The sequence below is a fragment of the Megalobrama amblycephala genome, linkage group LG12 (genome assembly GCF_018812025.1).
Source record: "Megalobrama amblycephala isolate DHTTF-2021 linkage group LG12, ASM1881202v1, whole genome shotgun sequence".
NCBI lineage: Eukaryota > Metazoa > Chordata > Actinopteri > Cypriniformes > Xenocyprididae > Megalobrama > Megalobrama amblycephala.
This window is the reverse complement of record NC_063055.1, coordinates 35,605,400-35,622,989: the sequence shown is the minus strand read 5'-3', so window position 1 is coordinate 35,622,989 and position 17,590 is coordinate 35,605,400. Positions and strand designations below refer to the sequence as shown.

The 17,590-nt window shown below is 38.5% G+C and overlaps 1 protein-coding gene across 2 annotated transcripts in view; it reads right to left on the bottom strand.

The window, feature by feature from the left end:
• acsl2 (acyl-CoA synthetase long chain family member 2) overlaps nucleotides 1-17,590 on the bottom strand; it is a 38,455-nt gene that overhangs the window by 8,677 nt on the left and 12,188 nt on the right. The window contains exons 2-15 of one of the 2 annotated variants that reach the window (XM_048210870.1): nucleotides 14,106-14,353; nucleotides 11,167-11,281; nucleotides 10,553-10,617; nucleotides 10,357-10,458; nucleotides 8,438-8,537; nucleotides 8,150-8,328; nucleotides 5,798-5,830; nucleotides 3,593-3,644; nucleotides 3,338-3,411; nucleotides 2,821-2,898; nucleotides 1,070-1,204; nucleotides 846-980; nucleotides 601-696; nucleotides 325-397 (exon numbers count right to left, since the gene is read on the bottom strand). In XM_048210870.1, coding sequence (XP_048066827.1) covers nucleotides 325-397; nucleotides 601-696; nucleotides 846-980; nucleotides 1,070-1,204; nucleotides 2,821-2,898; nucleotides 3,338-3,411; nucleotides 3,593-3,644; nucleotides 5,798-5,830; nucleotides 8,150-8,328; nucleotides 8,438-8,537; nucleotides 10,357-10,458; nucleotides 10,553-10,617; nucleotides 11,167-11,281; nucleotides 14,106-14,351 — 1,483 coding nt within the window. In that variant the 5' untranslated portion in view covers nucleotides 14,352-14,353. The remainder of the gene's footprint in view (nucleotides 1-324; nucleotides 398-600; nucleotides 697-845; nucleotides 981-1,069; nucleotides 1,205-2,820; nucleotides 2,899-3,337; nucleotides 3,412-3,592; nucleotides 3,645-5,797; nucleotides 5,831-8,149; nucleotides 8,329-8,437; nucleotides 8,538-10,356; nucleotides 10,459-10,552; nucleotides 10,618-11,166; nucleotides 11,282-14,105; nucleotides 14,354-17,590) is intronic. The other variant, XM_048210871.1, reaches the window with a different exon arrangement.

Below are 17,590 nucleotides of genomic sequence, written 5' to 3'. Positions count from 1 at the left end.
CCTCAGGACAAATCTTGTCCACTCCTGGCACCCTGCCACTTCGGACCTTTTTAACTACCTCAGTGACGTCCGCTAAGAAAATTATAAAAAATTTTTTTTTTTAATTGTAATAATATTTCACAATATTCCTGTTTTTGCTGTATTATTTGTCAAATAAATGCAGCCTTGGTGAGCATAAGAGACTTCTTTCAAAAAACATTAAAAAAATCTTACTGACTTCAAACATTTGAATGGTTGTGTATGTGAAACAGAGCACAGTATGCAATGAAAATGTCACATGACCTCACTCTGCTGCATGTTTCATTAAGAAATTGCAACACAAACCTGCACTCCAGTCACCAGGCATAGAAAAGGTACATCCAGCTGTGCACTCCGTCTGCCCATAACCCTCAAAAATCTGAAATTATATTAAACAAACCCTGTCAATATCATGAACAATACTGGTGAACATATTCCATTTACACATCACCAAAACAGTGTTATTTTAGTATTATGTAGTATTTTTATTTTTTATATTTATGTATTATTTAGTATTTTATTGTACTTTCAGTAAAAGAAAATACTTCATATTAAATTGTACACTTAAGTGAGGACTCTCACCAGACAGCCGAGGGTGGCCCTGAGGAAGGAAAGGACAGTTGGAGAGATTGGTGCAGATGCAGTGAGGATGAATCGCAGGTTTCCACCCAGACTGGCCTACAGGAAGAGAGAGAGAGAGACGAATGAATGGACATTATTTTGCTCTGCTCACGTCACAAACATATAATGTATTAAGGGGTGCTCCAATATCTTTTCATCAAATTGTTCAATAGCAGGAGCGTTTGGTTATTGTGACAGAGACGTACCTGTATCTTATTGAAGATCAGTCGATCCCACAGGCTGTTGTTCCTCACGACTCCACTGCTCAGTTCTGCCTGTTTCCTCCTCACGGCATAATGAAGAATGACTCTTCTCAACGGAGACGTAACAGAGCCCAGAATCTACACACACATATGACATTCATCACTTTAAAATGAGTGATTATTCTCCATTTGTGTCAAAGAATTCAACACTGCTGTGCAGAACACACTTTATCATAGATGCGGTTGAGTAATCGAGGGACCACGGGGAAGAAGGTGGGCTTCAGGGTCTTTATGTCATCCATCAGCAGAGAGATGTCACCCTGGTAAAAACCAACTCTTGCTCCGTGACAAAACATTGACACCTGATGAACAGAGGAAGAGTACACAATAAAATAGAGAACAAAGATACAGCTAAGGACATGAAGCTGGACAGATTGTTTGTTGTATTAAATTCAAGTCAATATGCAATCAAAGGTAACACTTTACAATAAAGTTCATGGACATGCTGGCTTTCTAAATGTGAGTGTCGCTCAAGTCTCTAGACCAGGGGTTCTCATTGACAAATGATAAAGGTAAAATAAAATATTAAAATAAAATAAAATAAAATAAAATAAAATAAAATAATTACTGGTTTGAAAAGTTTGGAATAATTAAGATTTTTTTTAAATGTTTTTGTCATTTAAAAAGTCTCTTCTGCTCACCAAGGCTGCATTTATTTGACCAAAAATACAGTAAAAACAGTAATATAGAGAAACATTATTACAATTTAAAGGTGCCATTGAACGTTTTTTTACAAGATGTAATATAAGTCTAAGGTGTCCCCTGAATGTGTCTGTGAAGTTGCAGCTCAAAATACCACATAGATTTTTTTTAATTAATTTTTTTAACTGCCTATTTTGGGGCATAATTAGAAATGCGCCGATTCAGGCTGCGGCCCCTTTAACTGCTCACGCTCTCCGCCCCCCCAGAGCTCTCGACTCTATCAGTGCATAAACAAAGTTCACACAGCTAATATAACCCTCAAAATTGATCTTTACAAAGTGTTCATCATGCAGCATGTCTAATCGCGTAAGTATGGTATTTATTTGGATGTTTACATTTGATTCTGAATGAGTTTGATGGTGCTCAATAAATTGAGACTTCTTTCAAAAACATTAAAAAAAAAATCTTTATTACAAACTTTTAACTAGTAGTGAAAATTTACTATTCATGATAATTCATACTACATTAATGTTGGTTTATATAATTTGAAATGTTACATTACATTATTTAGGATTAATAAATATTGTAAAATCTCAATGATCTTTTTTCACACTTTTAATGAATGTCCCTGACCTTATTGTACACCATCAGAGCATGTTAATTCAGTGTGAACAAACTACTTACACTATTTACACTACATTATTATTTATACTGCAGGGCTGTTGAATGCTCGAATCTGATTGGTTGAACATTTTAAGGTGTGCAATTATTTTCAGGGAAATGCACGGCTGAAGTAGTTCCAGGCAGGTCTTGACCGCATTGCAGTTCCATATCTCTTCGCCAAATGTTTTCAGTCATTTCAAAAGGTCCTTACAACTTACAACCGCGAAAGCAACAAAACCCACAATGATACTGACCAAGCAAATTAATATAGAAAGGTGTTTTTAACTGATTTTATCAGTACATTTACAATAATAATAATCATAATAATAATATAAAACAATACTATTCTATCCTAGTAGGCTATATTTAATCCAATCAAAACCAGAAAGGGGGAAAAAAAAAAATCTCAAAAAGTCATGTTCTGCATTATTTCTGATTTATTTATTTATTTATTTATTTATTTTGCTCCATTCAGAAACAGTCAGATTAAATTAGTGAGGTGGTCTATGAATATAGTTTCATAAGCAGAAATTGTGATGATGATGATGATGATGATGATGATGATGATGATAAATGTCAGAATTAGTTCTTGAGAATCAATAGGTAGGGTTACCTGGATCATACGCTCAAACATGTGGGCGAGTGGCAGATAGGAGATGGACACATCCTCTTGACGAATCACAAAGAAGCCCTGGTGTGTGTGCATATAAAATATGACATGAATAAAATTAATTGGACAATAAATGTAGTGATTAGACAAGCTGATATGAAATAACTGGTTATCAATTCTGCATTTTCACTGGCATTTTCCCATGCAGAGTATCATTAGCAGCTGTTTTAAGAAGCAGTTCATTATTGAGAGAACAATATGAAGTCTATTTCACCATTTTAACACACAACCTGCAGAAAGAGGAACAAAGAGCTTTCTAAACAGGACTTGAAAGAGAACGAGGTCTCATGAGAAACACAAGGTCTCTATTAAAGAAAAAAAACAGAAGGAAGAGGAACAGGACAGAAGATAAGATGAAAGCTACGGAGAGATGAAGTTTAGGAGGGGAAATGTCACAAGTTGAACGATAAGAAAGCAAAGAAAGCAGACATACAGGAAGCTCAAATCTCTTTGAACTGACCTCAAGGATCTTGATGACAGAAGAGGTGTTGGAGGCGATGTTGCCGTGAGTTATCATGGCTCCTTTAGGCTTTCCTACATGAAACAAAAGAAACGCATCTAAACCAATAACTAAACATCATGGTCACATTATGGTATTAAAGGGTTTAAATTTCACAGGTTAATGTGCCACGCAATAAAACTGAACACATATCAAATTTGGTTATATATTACTACAGATCAAAGAACGACCCATAAAATGAATGTTGGTCAGTACCTGTGGTCCCACTGGTGAAACACACAACCGCCAGATCTTGAGGTTTAGGAGGCTGAAGCAATATAAAAGTAAACAAACATAACAAGCTAGTTAAAATCTAGATCAAGATGCCTCTACAAAGCAAAAGATTAACCACTTCATGCATTATCTCTGATCAGATAGCTATTCGATCGTGAAAATAACACTTTGGTAAAAAACAAAGGTGTGAGAGCGTTATTATGGGTCCCGGTACCACAGCTTGTTTTTGTTACCTTACGGAGCAAAAATATATGGGAATATACTGCAAAATATAATGCGATATATTACATAATACATTTCCATATATGGGAAATTAGTGCTTATATTTTTCAATATACTGCAATATATGCATTGACCATGTATGGCTATATATTGATACATATAAAATACTTATAAATGAAGACAAAAATAGCATTACATTAAAAAAATATTTATCCTTTATAGTGTACATATATTGCACATACATGTTCCCATATAAATGTGAATGTATTGTACACACACATATATACACAGACATTCATGGAATGAGTTACAATCAGTGGTTGCAAAAGACTTCTAGTTCCCAGCATGCTTTGCTTCTGATTGTTGAGTGTAAATGTTAAAATTAAGTGCTATTTCATGTGTTTTTCTCAATATTGATATAGGGGAGATCTGTTAGTGTTTAAAGTTGTATTATTTTGGAATTTAAAAGGGTTTAACTAACTTGAAAATATGAAACATTTAAAATGTAATAAATGTGTTACATAATATATTTTACCATATGTGTTTATACTGCATGAGTAAATATATCTGCAATATATTATGCATGCAGTACCATATCTGATCACATATAAATCTATATATTATGAAGTATATTACTGAATATAAAATTACATACATTATGATATATTAGTAAATGTATTATCACATTTTTCAATATATGAAAAGCAGCAATTCCTTATGTATTATTCAATATATTTTCAAATATACTGTTAAATCATGTAATATATTGATCATTCATATATAGATATTTTCTTTCCATAAGGGTAGCCCATCTGTTTGTCAAATAACACGCAAACTGCTGAATCTCCTGAAGCTCAACACACAGCTATCTTCATTAAAAGCAGTGAGACAGTGCTGATGCCGCTCTCTCTCCTACCATTAGTTGACAAATAAAATGCAGAGCATATCTGTTGCTTTTGTTGACATGAACATGGTTTAATAAATAGAACGGTTTTAGCAAATCATGTAGCCATCTGGTCAGTAAAAACGCATGAAGTGACAAGTGTAAAAAAGCCCCAATATAATCATTCTGTCATCTAATGTGTTCAGTCAGGAAAATCATGGCACATACTGATATGTCTTTGTACGATGTGATTGCTGGCCGATTACATTTCAATCACGTATCTTGAATCTGCAGCCAATAAGCTTGCTTGCTCAACACTTAAAGAGTCTGGTTCAGTGTTCGCTGTAAGCTGTAAGCCAGGCCTGCAGCATGAGTTCCTCTGAACCCCTCCACCTCCCCCAGCACCACCTGTCTAGATCTGCTGTGAGAGATATTATGCATGTCTATTTGTGCAGCAGCAGAACATGTTTTTGCACTCCACTGCGCTGCTTTCTCATTGATTTTCTATGCGAACATGCACTAGATGGACTTGCTGGGCGATTGCATTCACGTCTTGTGTCCTTTGCAGCATCTTGGCTTTCTAAAAGTGTGCCGTTCAAGTTCAAAAAACATGTCTGTAGACCAGGGGTTCTCAACTCAGGCCCTCGAGGTCCACTTTCCAGCTGAGTTTAGCTCCAACCCTAATCAAAAACACCTGAATAAGCTAATCAAGGTCTTTAGTATTACTTGAAAGTTGCAGGTAGGCAAGTTTAATCGAGGTTGGTTTCTAAACTCTGCAGGAAAGTGGAACTCGAGGGCCAGAGTTGAGAATCCCTGCTCTAGACCTTACTTTTTTTTGTTTCCCTTAAAAACAAAAAACATGTTCTGTGTGAATGGTCCCTTACAAGCTTACAGCAGCATGTCTGTGTAAGTCTTGGCAGTAGCAAGTCTCTGTACTCGATAACAGCAGTAACAGAGTGCATAGCAGATCTAGTCAGCCAAGACCAAATACATTAATACTGTCACATCCATCAACATGCTAAAACTACTCTGAGATTTATCATAACTGAACTAGAAAAAGGAGAAAAACAAGGAGCTCTTACCACAGGTGGCTTTAAGTTTTCTCTTCCCAGATCCTGCAATGCATACACACACAGATTTGGATCAACAACAGAGCATTTTTTCAAAATTGTACAGTAAATAAAACAAAGATCTTTGGAGTATGTTTTATAAGAAAATACTATTTCAGTTTTTCTATTTCAAATGTTTAAATCAATGTTACTTGGCTTTTATTTGTAATTATATGTGGAATTTACAAAAGCAATTTCTGATTGAAATTGTTTTATAATAAATCCCACATCAAATTTTTTCAGTGCCTCATGATCATGTTTTTATGACCAGCAAATAGACTGTAAAGGGGAAAAACAGGATTTTTTCTTGCTTATTTGAAATATGAGGTTGACATGCCATGCAGGCTTAAAGGGAACGTACACTCAAAAATTAAAATTACCCCATGATTTACTCACCCTCAAGCCTAGGTGTATATTTCTACTTTCAGATGAACACAATCAGAGTTATATTTAAAAATATCCTTAGTCCTCCAAGGTTTATAATGGTTGTGAATGAGGGGCCGCATTTTGAAGTCAAAAATAATGCATCCATCCAAAAAAAAAATAAAATCCATATGGCTCCATTGGGTTAATAAAGGTCTTCTGAAGCAAAGCAATGCATTTTTGTAAGAAAAATATCCATATTTAAAACTTCATAAATTCAAATAACTAGCTTCCGGTGGATGACCGTACACAGAATGCGCAAGTCGACTTGCACCAAATGAGTAATCCTCTGACGCAATGTATGACGCAGGATGTAGGAGTATCGTAAGCTTAGACGCCTCTCACGGTTCAAACAAATACGGCTGTGCAACAAATTTAAGCTCCTCTTCTCTTATATCGAAATCTTCTCAAATTTCTCTTTAACAATTATCGTTTTATACTTATAATCCGTGACCGGTGATTTGTTTTACTCTATCCTCTGCGCCTCTGCGTTCATCATTACATTGTGTGTCAGGTCAAGGGATACTCTTTCGTCGCAAGTTGACTTGCGCATTCTGCGTACGGTCGTCCACCGGAAGTTAGTTATTAGAAGTTATAAAGTTTAAAGTCTAGTCCTTTTTGTCTTTAGCCCAGGCGAGACGCTTCTGATGCTGTCTGTTGTTCAAGAGTGGAGGAATGCGACAGCTGAAACCCATGTCTTGCATATGTCTGTGCGTAGTGGTTCTTGAAGCACTGACTCCAGCTGCAGTCCACTCTTTGTGAATCTCCCCCACATTTTTGAATGGGTTTTGTTTCACAATCCTCTCCAGGGTGCGGTTATCCCTATTGCTTGTACACTTTTTTCTACCACATCTTTTCCTTCCCTTCGCCTCTCTATTAATGTTCTTGGACACAGAGCTCTGTGAACAGCCAGCCTCTTTTGCAATGAACTTTTTGTCTTGCCCTCCTTGTGCAAGGTGTCAATGGTCATCTTTTGGACAACTGTCAAGTCAGCAGTCTTCCCCATGATTGTGTAGCCTACAGAACTAGACTGAGAGACCATTTAAAGGCCTTTGCAGGTGTTTTGAGTTAATTAGCTGATTAGAGTGTGGCACCAGGTGTCTTCAATATTGAACCTTTCACAATATTCTAATTTTCTGAGATACTGAATTTGGGATTCTCCTTAGTTGTCAGTTATAATCATCAAAATTAAAAGAAATAAACATTTGAAATATACCAGTCTGTGTGTAATGAATGAATATAATATACAAGTTTCACTTTTTGAATGGGATTAGTGAAATAAATCAACTTTTTGATGATATTCTAATTATATGACCAGCACCTGTATATCCATAAGACCTTCGTTCATCTTTGAAACACAAATTAAGATATAGATTCGTAATGCTCCGAAGCAGTGTTCTGAAATAGGACATCACTAGATATTGTTAAAAAGTCATTATTTTGTTTGTTTGGGCAGACAAAAAATATTCTCGTCGATTCATAATATTTATATTGAACCACTGTACTTACATGAACTGATTTAAATATGTTTTTAGTACCTTTAAGGATCTTGAGAGAGGAAGTACCATTGCTGGCGATGAAGGCCTTGCTGAGCCATCGGATTTCATCAATAATATCTTAATTTGTGTTCTGAAGATGAACGAAGGTCTTACGGGCGTGGAACGACATGAGGGTGAGTAATAAATGACATTATTTTCATTTTTGGGTTTAAGATCATTTGCATGGAATAGACTTAAAGGCCTGTTTAATTGTTAGTGTCAGACAGAGGGTGGAAACTGGCCATGAAAAAGTAAATTACTACAAAAATGCTATAAAATTGTAAAAAAAAAAAATATATATATATATATATATATTATCTTGATATTTTGTGTCATTGCAATTGCATTAAATACTATTCCTGACCATAATCTGTGAGAGCTGTAGTATCTCCACACCGCACTTCCTTCCTCTCTCCAGCAGGGCGGCGCTAAAGGGGTTGAAGAGCACCAGACAGGAGAGAGTGGGGGTCACACCCTTCTCCTTGTTCTTTAATAGAGATTCTGCCTTATCCTCCTTATCACAGATCACCATAGAGACCTCCGCTGGAGAGAGATATAAGACAAGAGATGAAGCTCAAAAAATGCTGTGATGTAAATTAGAGCACTGCAGACAATAAAAGAATGAGGTCATGTGCCTGTCTGTCTTACTCACCCAGGTTAAGGATGTGAACCATAGCCTCTAATCCGAGAGTATCGTACAGAGGCACCAGAGCCATGGAGAACGTGTAGCAGGCCAGCTCTGCAATGACCCACTGCAGCCAGCAGGGGGAGACAAACAAAGCAGGAACATATTAGAAACATCCAGTACTAATCCACCGGGAGAAATCTCTCTGTTAGCATTCCCATTCTCCTCAATGGCAGTGTGACTATCGGAAGTATGTGACTTGGCTCACAGCCATTCATTGATTAACTGATTAGTGAAAATGCTTCTATTTCGCTTTTTATTTAATAAAAACAGAATTGCAATGAAAAAAATCATTACAAATTACATTATCAGCATAACAATTTGAGTAAAAAGTAGAGATGAAAAATGTACAAGAAAATCAATATGGTTAAGCATTTTGCAAAACCTGATAATGACAATGTTATCCAGCATGATTTGAGAATGATCCAAATATTTTTGCCTCAGTGGAAGCAAGAAAATATTACCTTTTGCATTTTTTTTAAATCTCTGTCAGCTTTTTTGCATATTTTAATTGCGAAAACTATGCTTGATTTAAAGGGGTCCTTGATTATGATTTCACTTTTTTAACTTTAGTTAGTGTGTAATGTTGCTGTTTGAGCATAAACATCTGCAAAGTTACTACGTTCAAAGTTCAATGCAAAGGGAGGACTACAACAAACGGCTGATAGGGACTACAACAAGCTTCTTCTGGTTTGTTGACAGAACAAACCCCAAAATTTACATAAACCCCGCCCCCGGGAACACACAACAAAGGGGCTGAGGTCATGTCGGGCTGCTTTAGAGAAGAGTTAGAGTTGTTGTAGTTGTTGAGACGCCGTCATTTTACGCCGGACTGCTTCACAAACGAGGATCAATTCAACACTGGATTTGCACAAAAGATTAACATGACACCACATGCTAGTCAATGAGTTGAATCAACTCCACAGCAATTACATAACTTATCCACAAAACATTCAGAAACGTCCAGTTTCATTCTAAAAGTTGTAACTTCTTCCTGAGTCTCTCCATCAGTGTCGACTCCGGTTTGAACAATGTAAGGCTGAACACCGTTACTGACAATCCTCATTTTGCTGAGGATGAGGAAAGGGGCCAGGAGCAGCAGCTCATTTGCATTTAAAGGGACAAACACAGTGTGTTTTTGCTCACACCCAAATAGGGACAAATTTGACAAGCTATAATAAATGATCTGTGGGGTATTTTGAGCTGAAACTTCACAGACACATTCTGGAAACACCAGAGACTTATATTACATCTTGTGAAAAGGGGAATTATAGGTCCACTTTAAAGAATCTAAAAATATGAAAAAAAAAAACTAAATAAGACATGAAGACACATCTTTACTAAATTTGGATTAACTTGATTTTCAATTGATCTGACCATTTTCAAGGGTATCAAAAGGAATAAAACTGTTCTTAGAGTAGAAGAAATATTACATTCCAAATAATATTTTTGACAGACAAAGGTGTCTGACATGTACTCTGGAAGTGTTTTTTCCCCTGACATTTGTTAAAAAAAAATGGATCATGATCAATGTCACAAATTTGTGACCTAGAAATAGTGCAAAATCTTAAATATTGATTTTCTTTTGTTTTAGGTTTAAAAGAAAAAATTTAAATGACAATGATAGCAGGCTTTCAATTTAATCTAACACTTTTGGATTCCATCTCTTTTTTTTTCCATCAGCAGTTACACATACGCATTTGTTTCAGAGGCAGAAAAACTTGATTAAAGATTATGAAAAAACACTTTGCACATAACTGATTTGGAATCATTGTGATTTTTAAATGTTTTTAATTACATTTTTAAAATATTCATATAAAAAAATTATTTTAAATCGTAATAATATTTCTCAATATTACTGTTTAAGACATCAAGTTGTGTCCTACCTCTGGTCTGTTTTGGGCATAGATGCCCACAAACTGCTGAGGGTTTGGTTTGCATCCTTTCGCTAGCAAACCTGATCCCAACACCTGTGCCCTTTCTGCGACCTGTAACAAACGCATTGTAATGATAATCGCTCAGAACGTTTTTTACATGATTATTCTACAGTAATTAATGTGTTATAACATGCATTGCTCTCACCTCAGTGTAAGAGATCCACTGATAGGGCTCTCTGGGTTTCCTAAAGCCAAGACATGGGCCGTCACCTGCACAGCACAAATAATACCGTTAGTTATTATACGGCTCTCTTGAATACTTGATTCTATGTTATACTGTGGACATTTATATATTTTATAATGATTACTAGCTATTGAACTGTATAACTGGCTGATTTTCTATGTTGCTCTATGTGCTTTGTGTCCTGATCACATTGTACATCACCCCTTACTTACCGTTTGTCTGCTGTTATAAAATTATTAGTCTTTTAGCTTCAATCCAGATGCTTTCTATGTTCCATGAATCCAAACACAAAAAAACTTCAAACACAAGCAATCGACTATGAATCTATTTCACAATCCCTTCACTGAAGGGAGCTACATGTGATGAAAGCATTATCGATCCAAGAAAGCCTTGCAGAGCACTGCAGTAAATGAAAAGAAAGGAAAACCGAGAAACCATTGAATTCATCTAGGTTCAACAGATTTCACCACTACAGAAATTGAAATAGTCACTCAAAGTGTTTTTCTGTATAATTATTCTCTTTTCAAAGAGGACAAGAGACACTGTGGTTGTGTTTGTTTGAGCATTACACAGACCTGCTATCCGCAGTCCTCTCTGGAACATGTCGTAAGCGGTCTTTGTGTCCTCGTAGTAGAACTCCAGCAGATTGTCATCCTTGAGTAAAGCGGAGCGCCTACAGCTCTGGTCTCCCTGGAAACACACACGTGGACATAAGCATGTGTTAATATAGCATCAATCGCTCAAACTGATATTCAAAGCTCCTCATCTCGTTCAGTATACTGTGCACAGCATCAAAATTGTATGCATGTTCAAATAACTTACAACTTGTGCCATAAGCTACCCAAACACACAGTGTGCAATATCGTATGCCGCAATGCACTCACCTTGACCTTCTATTTCCAATGTGATGAATAAAGCAGAAGCAATGTTAAATATGTTTTTAATATCTCTCTCTGCAGCTGGAAAAAAAGGCTTTTGTTAGGCCGCAGTCCCTAACCAGAGTCCAGTGAAGGCTCAAGCCCCTGACAAGAGTCTAGTGAAGGCTCCAGTCCCTAACCAGAGTCCAGTGAAGGCTCCAGTCCCTAACCAGAGTCCAGTGAAGGCTTCAGCCCCTGACCAGAGTCCAGTGAAGGCCGCAGCCCCTGACCAGAGTCCAGTGAAGGCTCAAGCCCCTGACAAGAGTCTAGTGAAGGCTCAAGTCCCTAACCAGAGTCCAGTGAAGGCTCCAGTCCCTAACCAGAGTCCAGTGAAGGCTCCAGTCCCTAACCAGAGTCCAGTGAAGGCTTCAGCCCCTGACCAGAGTCCAGTGAAGGCTTCAGCCCCTGACCAGAGTCCAGTGAAGGCTCCAGCCTCTGACCATAGTCTAGTGAAGGCTCCAGTCCCTAACCAGAGTCTAGTGAAGGCTCCAGCCCCTGACCAGAGTCTAGTTAAGGCTCCAGCCCCTGACCAGAGTCTAGTGAAGGCTCCAGCCCCAAACCAGAGTCCAGTGAAGGCTCCAGCCCCTGACCAGTTTCCAGGGAAGGCTCCAGCCTCTGACCAGAGTCCAGTGAAGGCTCCAGCCCCTGACCAGTTTCTAGGGAAGGCTCCAGCCTCTGACCAGAGTCTAGTGAAGGCTCCAGTCCCTAACCAGAGTCCAGTGAAGGCTCCAGCCCCTGACCAGAGTCCAGTGAAGGCTCCAGCCCCTGACCAGAGTCTAGTGAAGGCTCCAGCCCCAAACCAGAGTCCAGTGAAGGCTCCAGCCCCTGACCAGTTTCCAGGGAAGGCTCCAGCCTCTGACCAGAGTCCAGTGAAGGCTCCAGCCCCTGACCAGTTTCTAGGGAAGGCTCCAGCCTCTGACCAGAGTCTAGTGAAGGCTCCAGCCCCTGACCAGAGTCTAGTGAAGGCTCCAGCCCCAAACCAGAGTCCAGTGAAGGCTCCAGCCCCTGACCAGTTTCCAGGGAAGGCTCCAGCCTCTGACCAGAGTCCAGTGAAGGCTCCAGCCCCTGACCAGAGTCTAGTGAAGGCTCCAGCCCCTGACCAGAGTCTAGTGAAGGCTCCAGCCCCAAACCAGAGTCCAGTGAAGGCTCCAGCCCCTGACCAGTTTCCAGGGAAGGCTCCAGCCTCTGACCAGAGTCCAGTGAAGGCTCCAGCCCCTGACCAGTTTCTAGGGAAGGCTCCAGCCTCTGACCAGAGTCCAGTGAAGGCTCCAGCCTCTGACCAGAGTCCAGTGAAGGCTCCAGCCCCTGACCAGTTTCGAGGGAAGGCTCCAGCCCCTGACCAGAGTCTAGTGAAGGCTCCAGCCCCAAACCAGAGTCCAGTGAAGGCTCCAGCCCCTGACCAGTTTCCAGGGAAGGCTCCAGCCTCTGACCAGAGTCCAGTGAAGGCTCCAGCCCCTGACCAGTTTCCAGGGAAGGCTCCAGCCTCTGACCAGAGTCCAGTGAAGGCTCCAGCCCCTGACAAGTTTCTAGGGAAGGCTCCAGCCTCTGACCAGAGTCCAGTGAAGGCTCCAGCCCCTAACCAGAGTCCAGTGAAGGCTCCAGCCCCTAACCAGAGTCCAGTGAAGGCTCCAGCCCCTGACCAGAGTCATATGCCCACTCTCATCCCCGAGCTCAGCCCAGTGCCTGCTCTCGTCCCCGAGCTTACCCATGAGCCCACTCCAGAGTTCTTTTCAGCCCACAAGCTTGCTTCAGAGTCCTCTTAAGTCAGCCCCTGAGTCCACTCCAGTCCATGAGCCTAGTCCACAGAGCCTACTCCAGTGTCTTTTCCAAGAAGGGGGGGGGGGGGAGCTATACATACCCGGCCACAGTGATCAAGCTAATTTGGGGCATGTTTTGAGTTTATACACTCATGTCTGAGTTTCTTTGTTAAACTTCTAGGTTGTTAATTCATTCTCTCACTGTCTGTTCCCTGCTTGTTTGTTTCTGATTGATTTGAGTATTCTGTTCAGGTGTGTCTTGTTAATTTGCTCCCTTGTTTTCCATGTATATAAGCCCTCAGTTGTGTTATTTTTTTCCTGCATTTCCCTAGTCTTCTGTTTGTGGATTGAAATAAAACTTCTGCATAGTATAGAACTTCTGTATAGTAGAAACACTCCAGCGAGTGTTTCTACTATACAGCATGACAAACACGTAATTTAGGAATCATGTGAAAACAATACAACATTTCTGCATATATTTTTTAAAAATATTGCATTTAGGCATTAAGAGTATGCAATTCATCACTGGCAGTGTTATTTTAATATTATTTATAGACTATTATAGTATTAATATTTTCAATTAGCTTTTATTTTATATTTTCAGTTTTTATTTTATTTGTAGTTTAAGTCATTTTGTTATGCTTTTGTCATTTTTGTCATTTTTTTATTTCTATATAGCTTAAAATTATTTTTATTTTAGTGTTAGTAATTTTAGTACTTCATTTAACTTAATTTAAGTTGTTTCAGATAGTTGGCAAGTTGTAATATTTATTTTATTTCAGCTTTATTTCAATTTGTTTCAAATTTTGGATTTGTTTTAGTTAATAACAACACTGTTACCTGTACAGGTATAGACTGGGCCTGCAGGTCACAAGGAGGCTGGATTGGTCGAGGTCTGGTCACCAGCCAATAGGTTGTGAGAGAGGCTAGCGCTCCTAACCCGATGATAGATGATGGAGAGAGGGACAGAGAGGAAAGAGAGAAGGACGAGGGGAGAGACGGAAGGAGGGTCTTCAGATTGTCCACTTCAGACTTCCCGTCTCCTCCACTGAAACGCAGGGAACGTAACCACTCCTGAAACTGCATAGCTGTGAGAGAAACACAGATTCACTGCCATCATAAGAGTAAAATGGTGAACAATCCCTTTAATGTTGTTTGTTGATTTGTTCTTTTCCCATCATTGACACATGCTTTGGCACTACTGTGTGTAAACAGAAAATAAAGATTGTTCTAAACTCTGTCATTTGTCATTGGTTGACCAAACAGGTAGTCCTGTCCTCAACTAAGACCACTGGTTGAATCAATGTTATGTCCAGCTGCTCAGACAAATACATTACTATTCTGTTTGGTGATAGTGGCACAGAAATGACACATTTCATATTTAACCATAGAAAAAGTACATCAAAACACTGTCATTCTATTTACTGGTGTCAAATATGCTGAATTAGCCTTGTGATACCAGTTCTCCAATAACCATCCTCAAAGCTGTTACAAATGCTCTTTTTAGATAATAAATGGCTGTTAACACAAGTCCTGACACTCTCTTGAAATCCTGATTTTTTTCCCTTTTATTTTCATTTTAGTCCTTTTTTTAGCATAACTTTGAATAAATGCACAAATGGTAAATGTACATAAAAACTGTTAAAATAACCGTTTCCATGACCTGGAGTGACCTACTGCTTATAAAACATGCGTGGCAACATCATTACGATAAAAGATAATAATAGCCATCACAACTGTATGCTGAAATGATTTGGTGCATTAATATTTAGTTTAAAATTAATGTGCAGTGACTCCAAATTAAGAACAACTTTCATTGATTTGTTGTAAAGATGTCTGAGAACAAAACCTGAATGAAAACCACTCAGCCTTGAGAGAAGCCAACAAATGTTTTGGGCCCCATTTGAATACCAGGAGGAAGTAATGATGATTGGACGACACACAACAGGCGCTCGGGTAACTCTCGGCCATTTTCGAGCCGGCAGCCAAAACACAAACACAAGCAGGTGTGAATGTGTTTCAGGACACACAGAAGGACAGGTGGAGATGAAGAGAGCTGCTTGTGTGAGAGGTGTGTTTTCTCACTGACAGGCTGCAAATGAATTTTAATGCTGTCCAGCAGCAGAACCTGACACTGATGAAGAGAGTACAGTCGGCATTGATTTGGTGGTGAGATGGGGTGACTGGGAGGCCCGAGTGTGAATGAGTGTGATCGCCTTTGCCAATGAGACGATCTGTAACAATCACATGAGACGACCCAAACACGGTCATTTCCTGGGACTTGATTCACAGTCTCACAGAATGCTCCCTCTCTCTCCCTCTCTCGCTCGCCCAAATAAACCCCCTCATCACACCCCCTCTTTTCTCTAACCTCTCACCCATTTCCTCACCCATTAAAGAACAGGAGGATAAAGGGTGATGTCATCACCCCTCGCCCTGCATTGGTATTCCCACAGTGAGAGGGAAAATGCCCTCCCCCCCACCCCTTTCTCTCCTTAAATGCCACCAGAGCAACTGCCATGCTGTTTGCCTCCAGAATACTTAACACTAGAGACTCCGAAGCCAGCCAGAGTCACAACTAAATGTTTAGTGTGGGACAGATATGGGGTTTGAAATGGCCATGGATGATCTCTAGACAGCTGACGGGTGTATATACATACAGTGGCATGCGAAAGTTTGTGAAACACCGTGCAAAATCTGTGAAAATGTGAATAATTTTAACAAAATGAGAGAGATCATACAAAATGCATGTTATTTTTTGTTTAGTACTGTCCTGAGTAAGATATTTTACATAAAAGATGTTTACATATAGTCCACAAGACAAAAACAATAGCTGAATTTATTAAAATAACCCCATTCATAAGTATGTGAACCATTGATTCTCAATACTGTGTGTGGTTACCTGATGATCCACGACTGTTTTGTTTGTTTTGTGATGGTTGTTCATGAATTTCTTGTTTGTCCTGAGCAGTTAAACTGAGCTCTGTTCTTCAGAAAAATCCTCCAGATCCTGCAGATTCTTCAGTTTTTCAGCATCTTTTGCATATTTGAACCCTTTCCAGCAGAGACTGAATGATTTTGAGATCCATCTTTTCACACCGAGGACAACTGAAGGACTCAAACTCAACTATTAAAATAGGTCCAAACATTCAATGATGCTTCAGAAGGAAACACGAGGCATTAAAAGTCGGGGGGTGAAAACTTTTGAACAGGATGAAGATGTTGAAATACCAGGGGGGTTTTTTTGTTGTTTTTTTTCTTTATTTAGTATTGCCCTTCGGAAGCAACAGAAGATACCTGCATGTTTCCCGGATGACAAATTACGTGCAATTTACCTTGATCTTCAAATTCAAAAAGTTTTCACCCCCCGGCTCTTAATGCATCGTGTTTCCTTCTGGAGCATCAGTGAATGTTTGTGTTTGATTCCCTCAATCATCCTCAGTGTGAAAAGATGGATCTGAAAATCATTCAGTCACTGCTGGAAAGGGTTCAAATATGCAAAAGATGCTGGAAAACTGAAGAATCTGCAGGAGCTGGAGGATTTTTCTGAAGAACAGAGCTCAGTTTAACTGCTCAGAACAACCCATCACAAAACAAATCGTGGATCATCCAGTATTGAGAACCAAGGGTATGTAAACTTTTTTTAAAAAACATTTTTGTCATGTGAATTATATGTAAACATCTTTTATATAAAATATTTTATTTAGGACAGTACTAAAAAAAAAATAGCATGCATTTTGTATGATCTCTCTTATTTTGTTAAAATTATTCACATTTTCACAGATTCTGCAAGGGGGTCACAAACTTTCGCATACCACTGTATATATACACACATTACAACTTTATAATGACTATTGAGACCAAATATATACCGATATTACTATTATTTGCAGTAGTTTAATAATATGGACTCAAAATTCATTAAAAACAGAGAAATGTCCAGACCACAAAAACTCCAATATCTTTGTACTCATCATATAAATCCATATTTTACCCCATAACCATTTTTAATAAAGTATTTATATATAAGTGGCACAGATTATTACCCTAATTATCCTATGCCATCATATTCAAAGAGTAAGTGCCTAATTTGGAGCTTTAATATTAAATTCATGTGCAGTCACACATGTGTGTAAATCAGCTATTTTACAATGATTCAGGAACATTTATATTATATATAAACATAAATATTTTATTTATGTTTTATTTATTTATTTATTTTTATGTTTATGTTTTATTTATTTATTTTTATACAATTTTAACGATGAGAGTACTCTTTAAAATAATTTAAATAAATAATACATTTCAAACAGTATGGAATATAC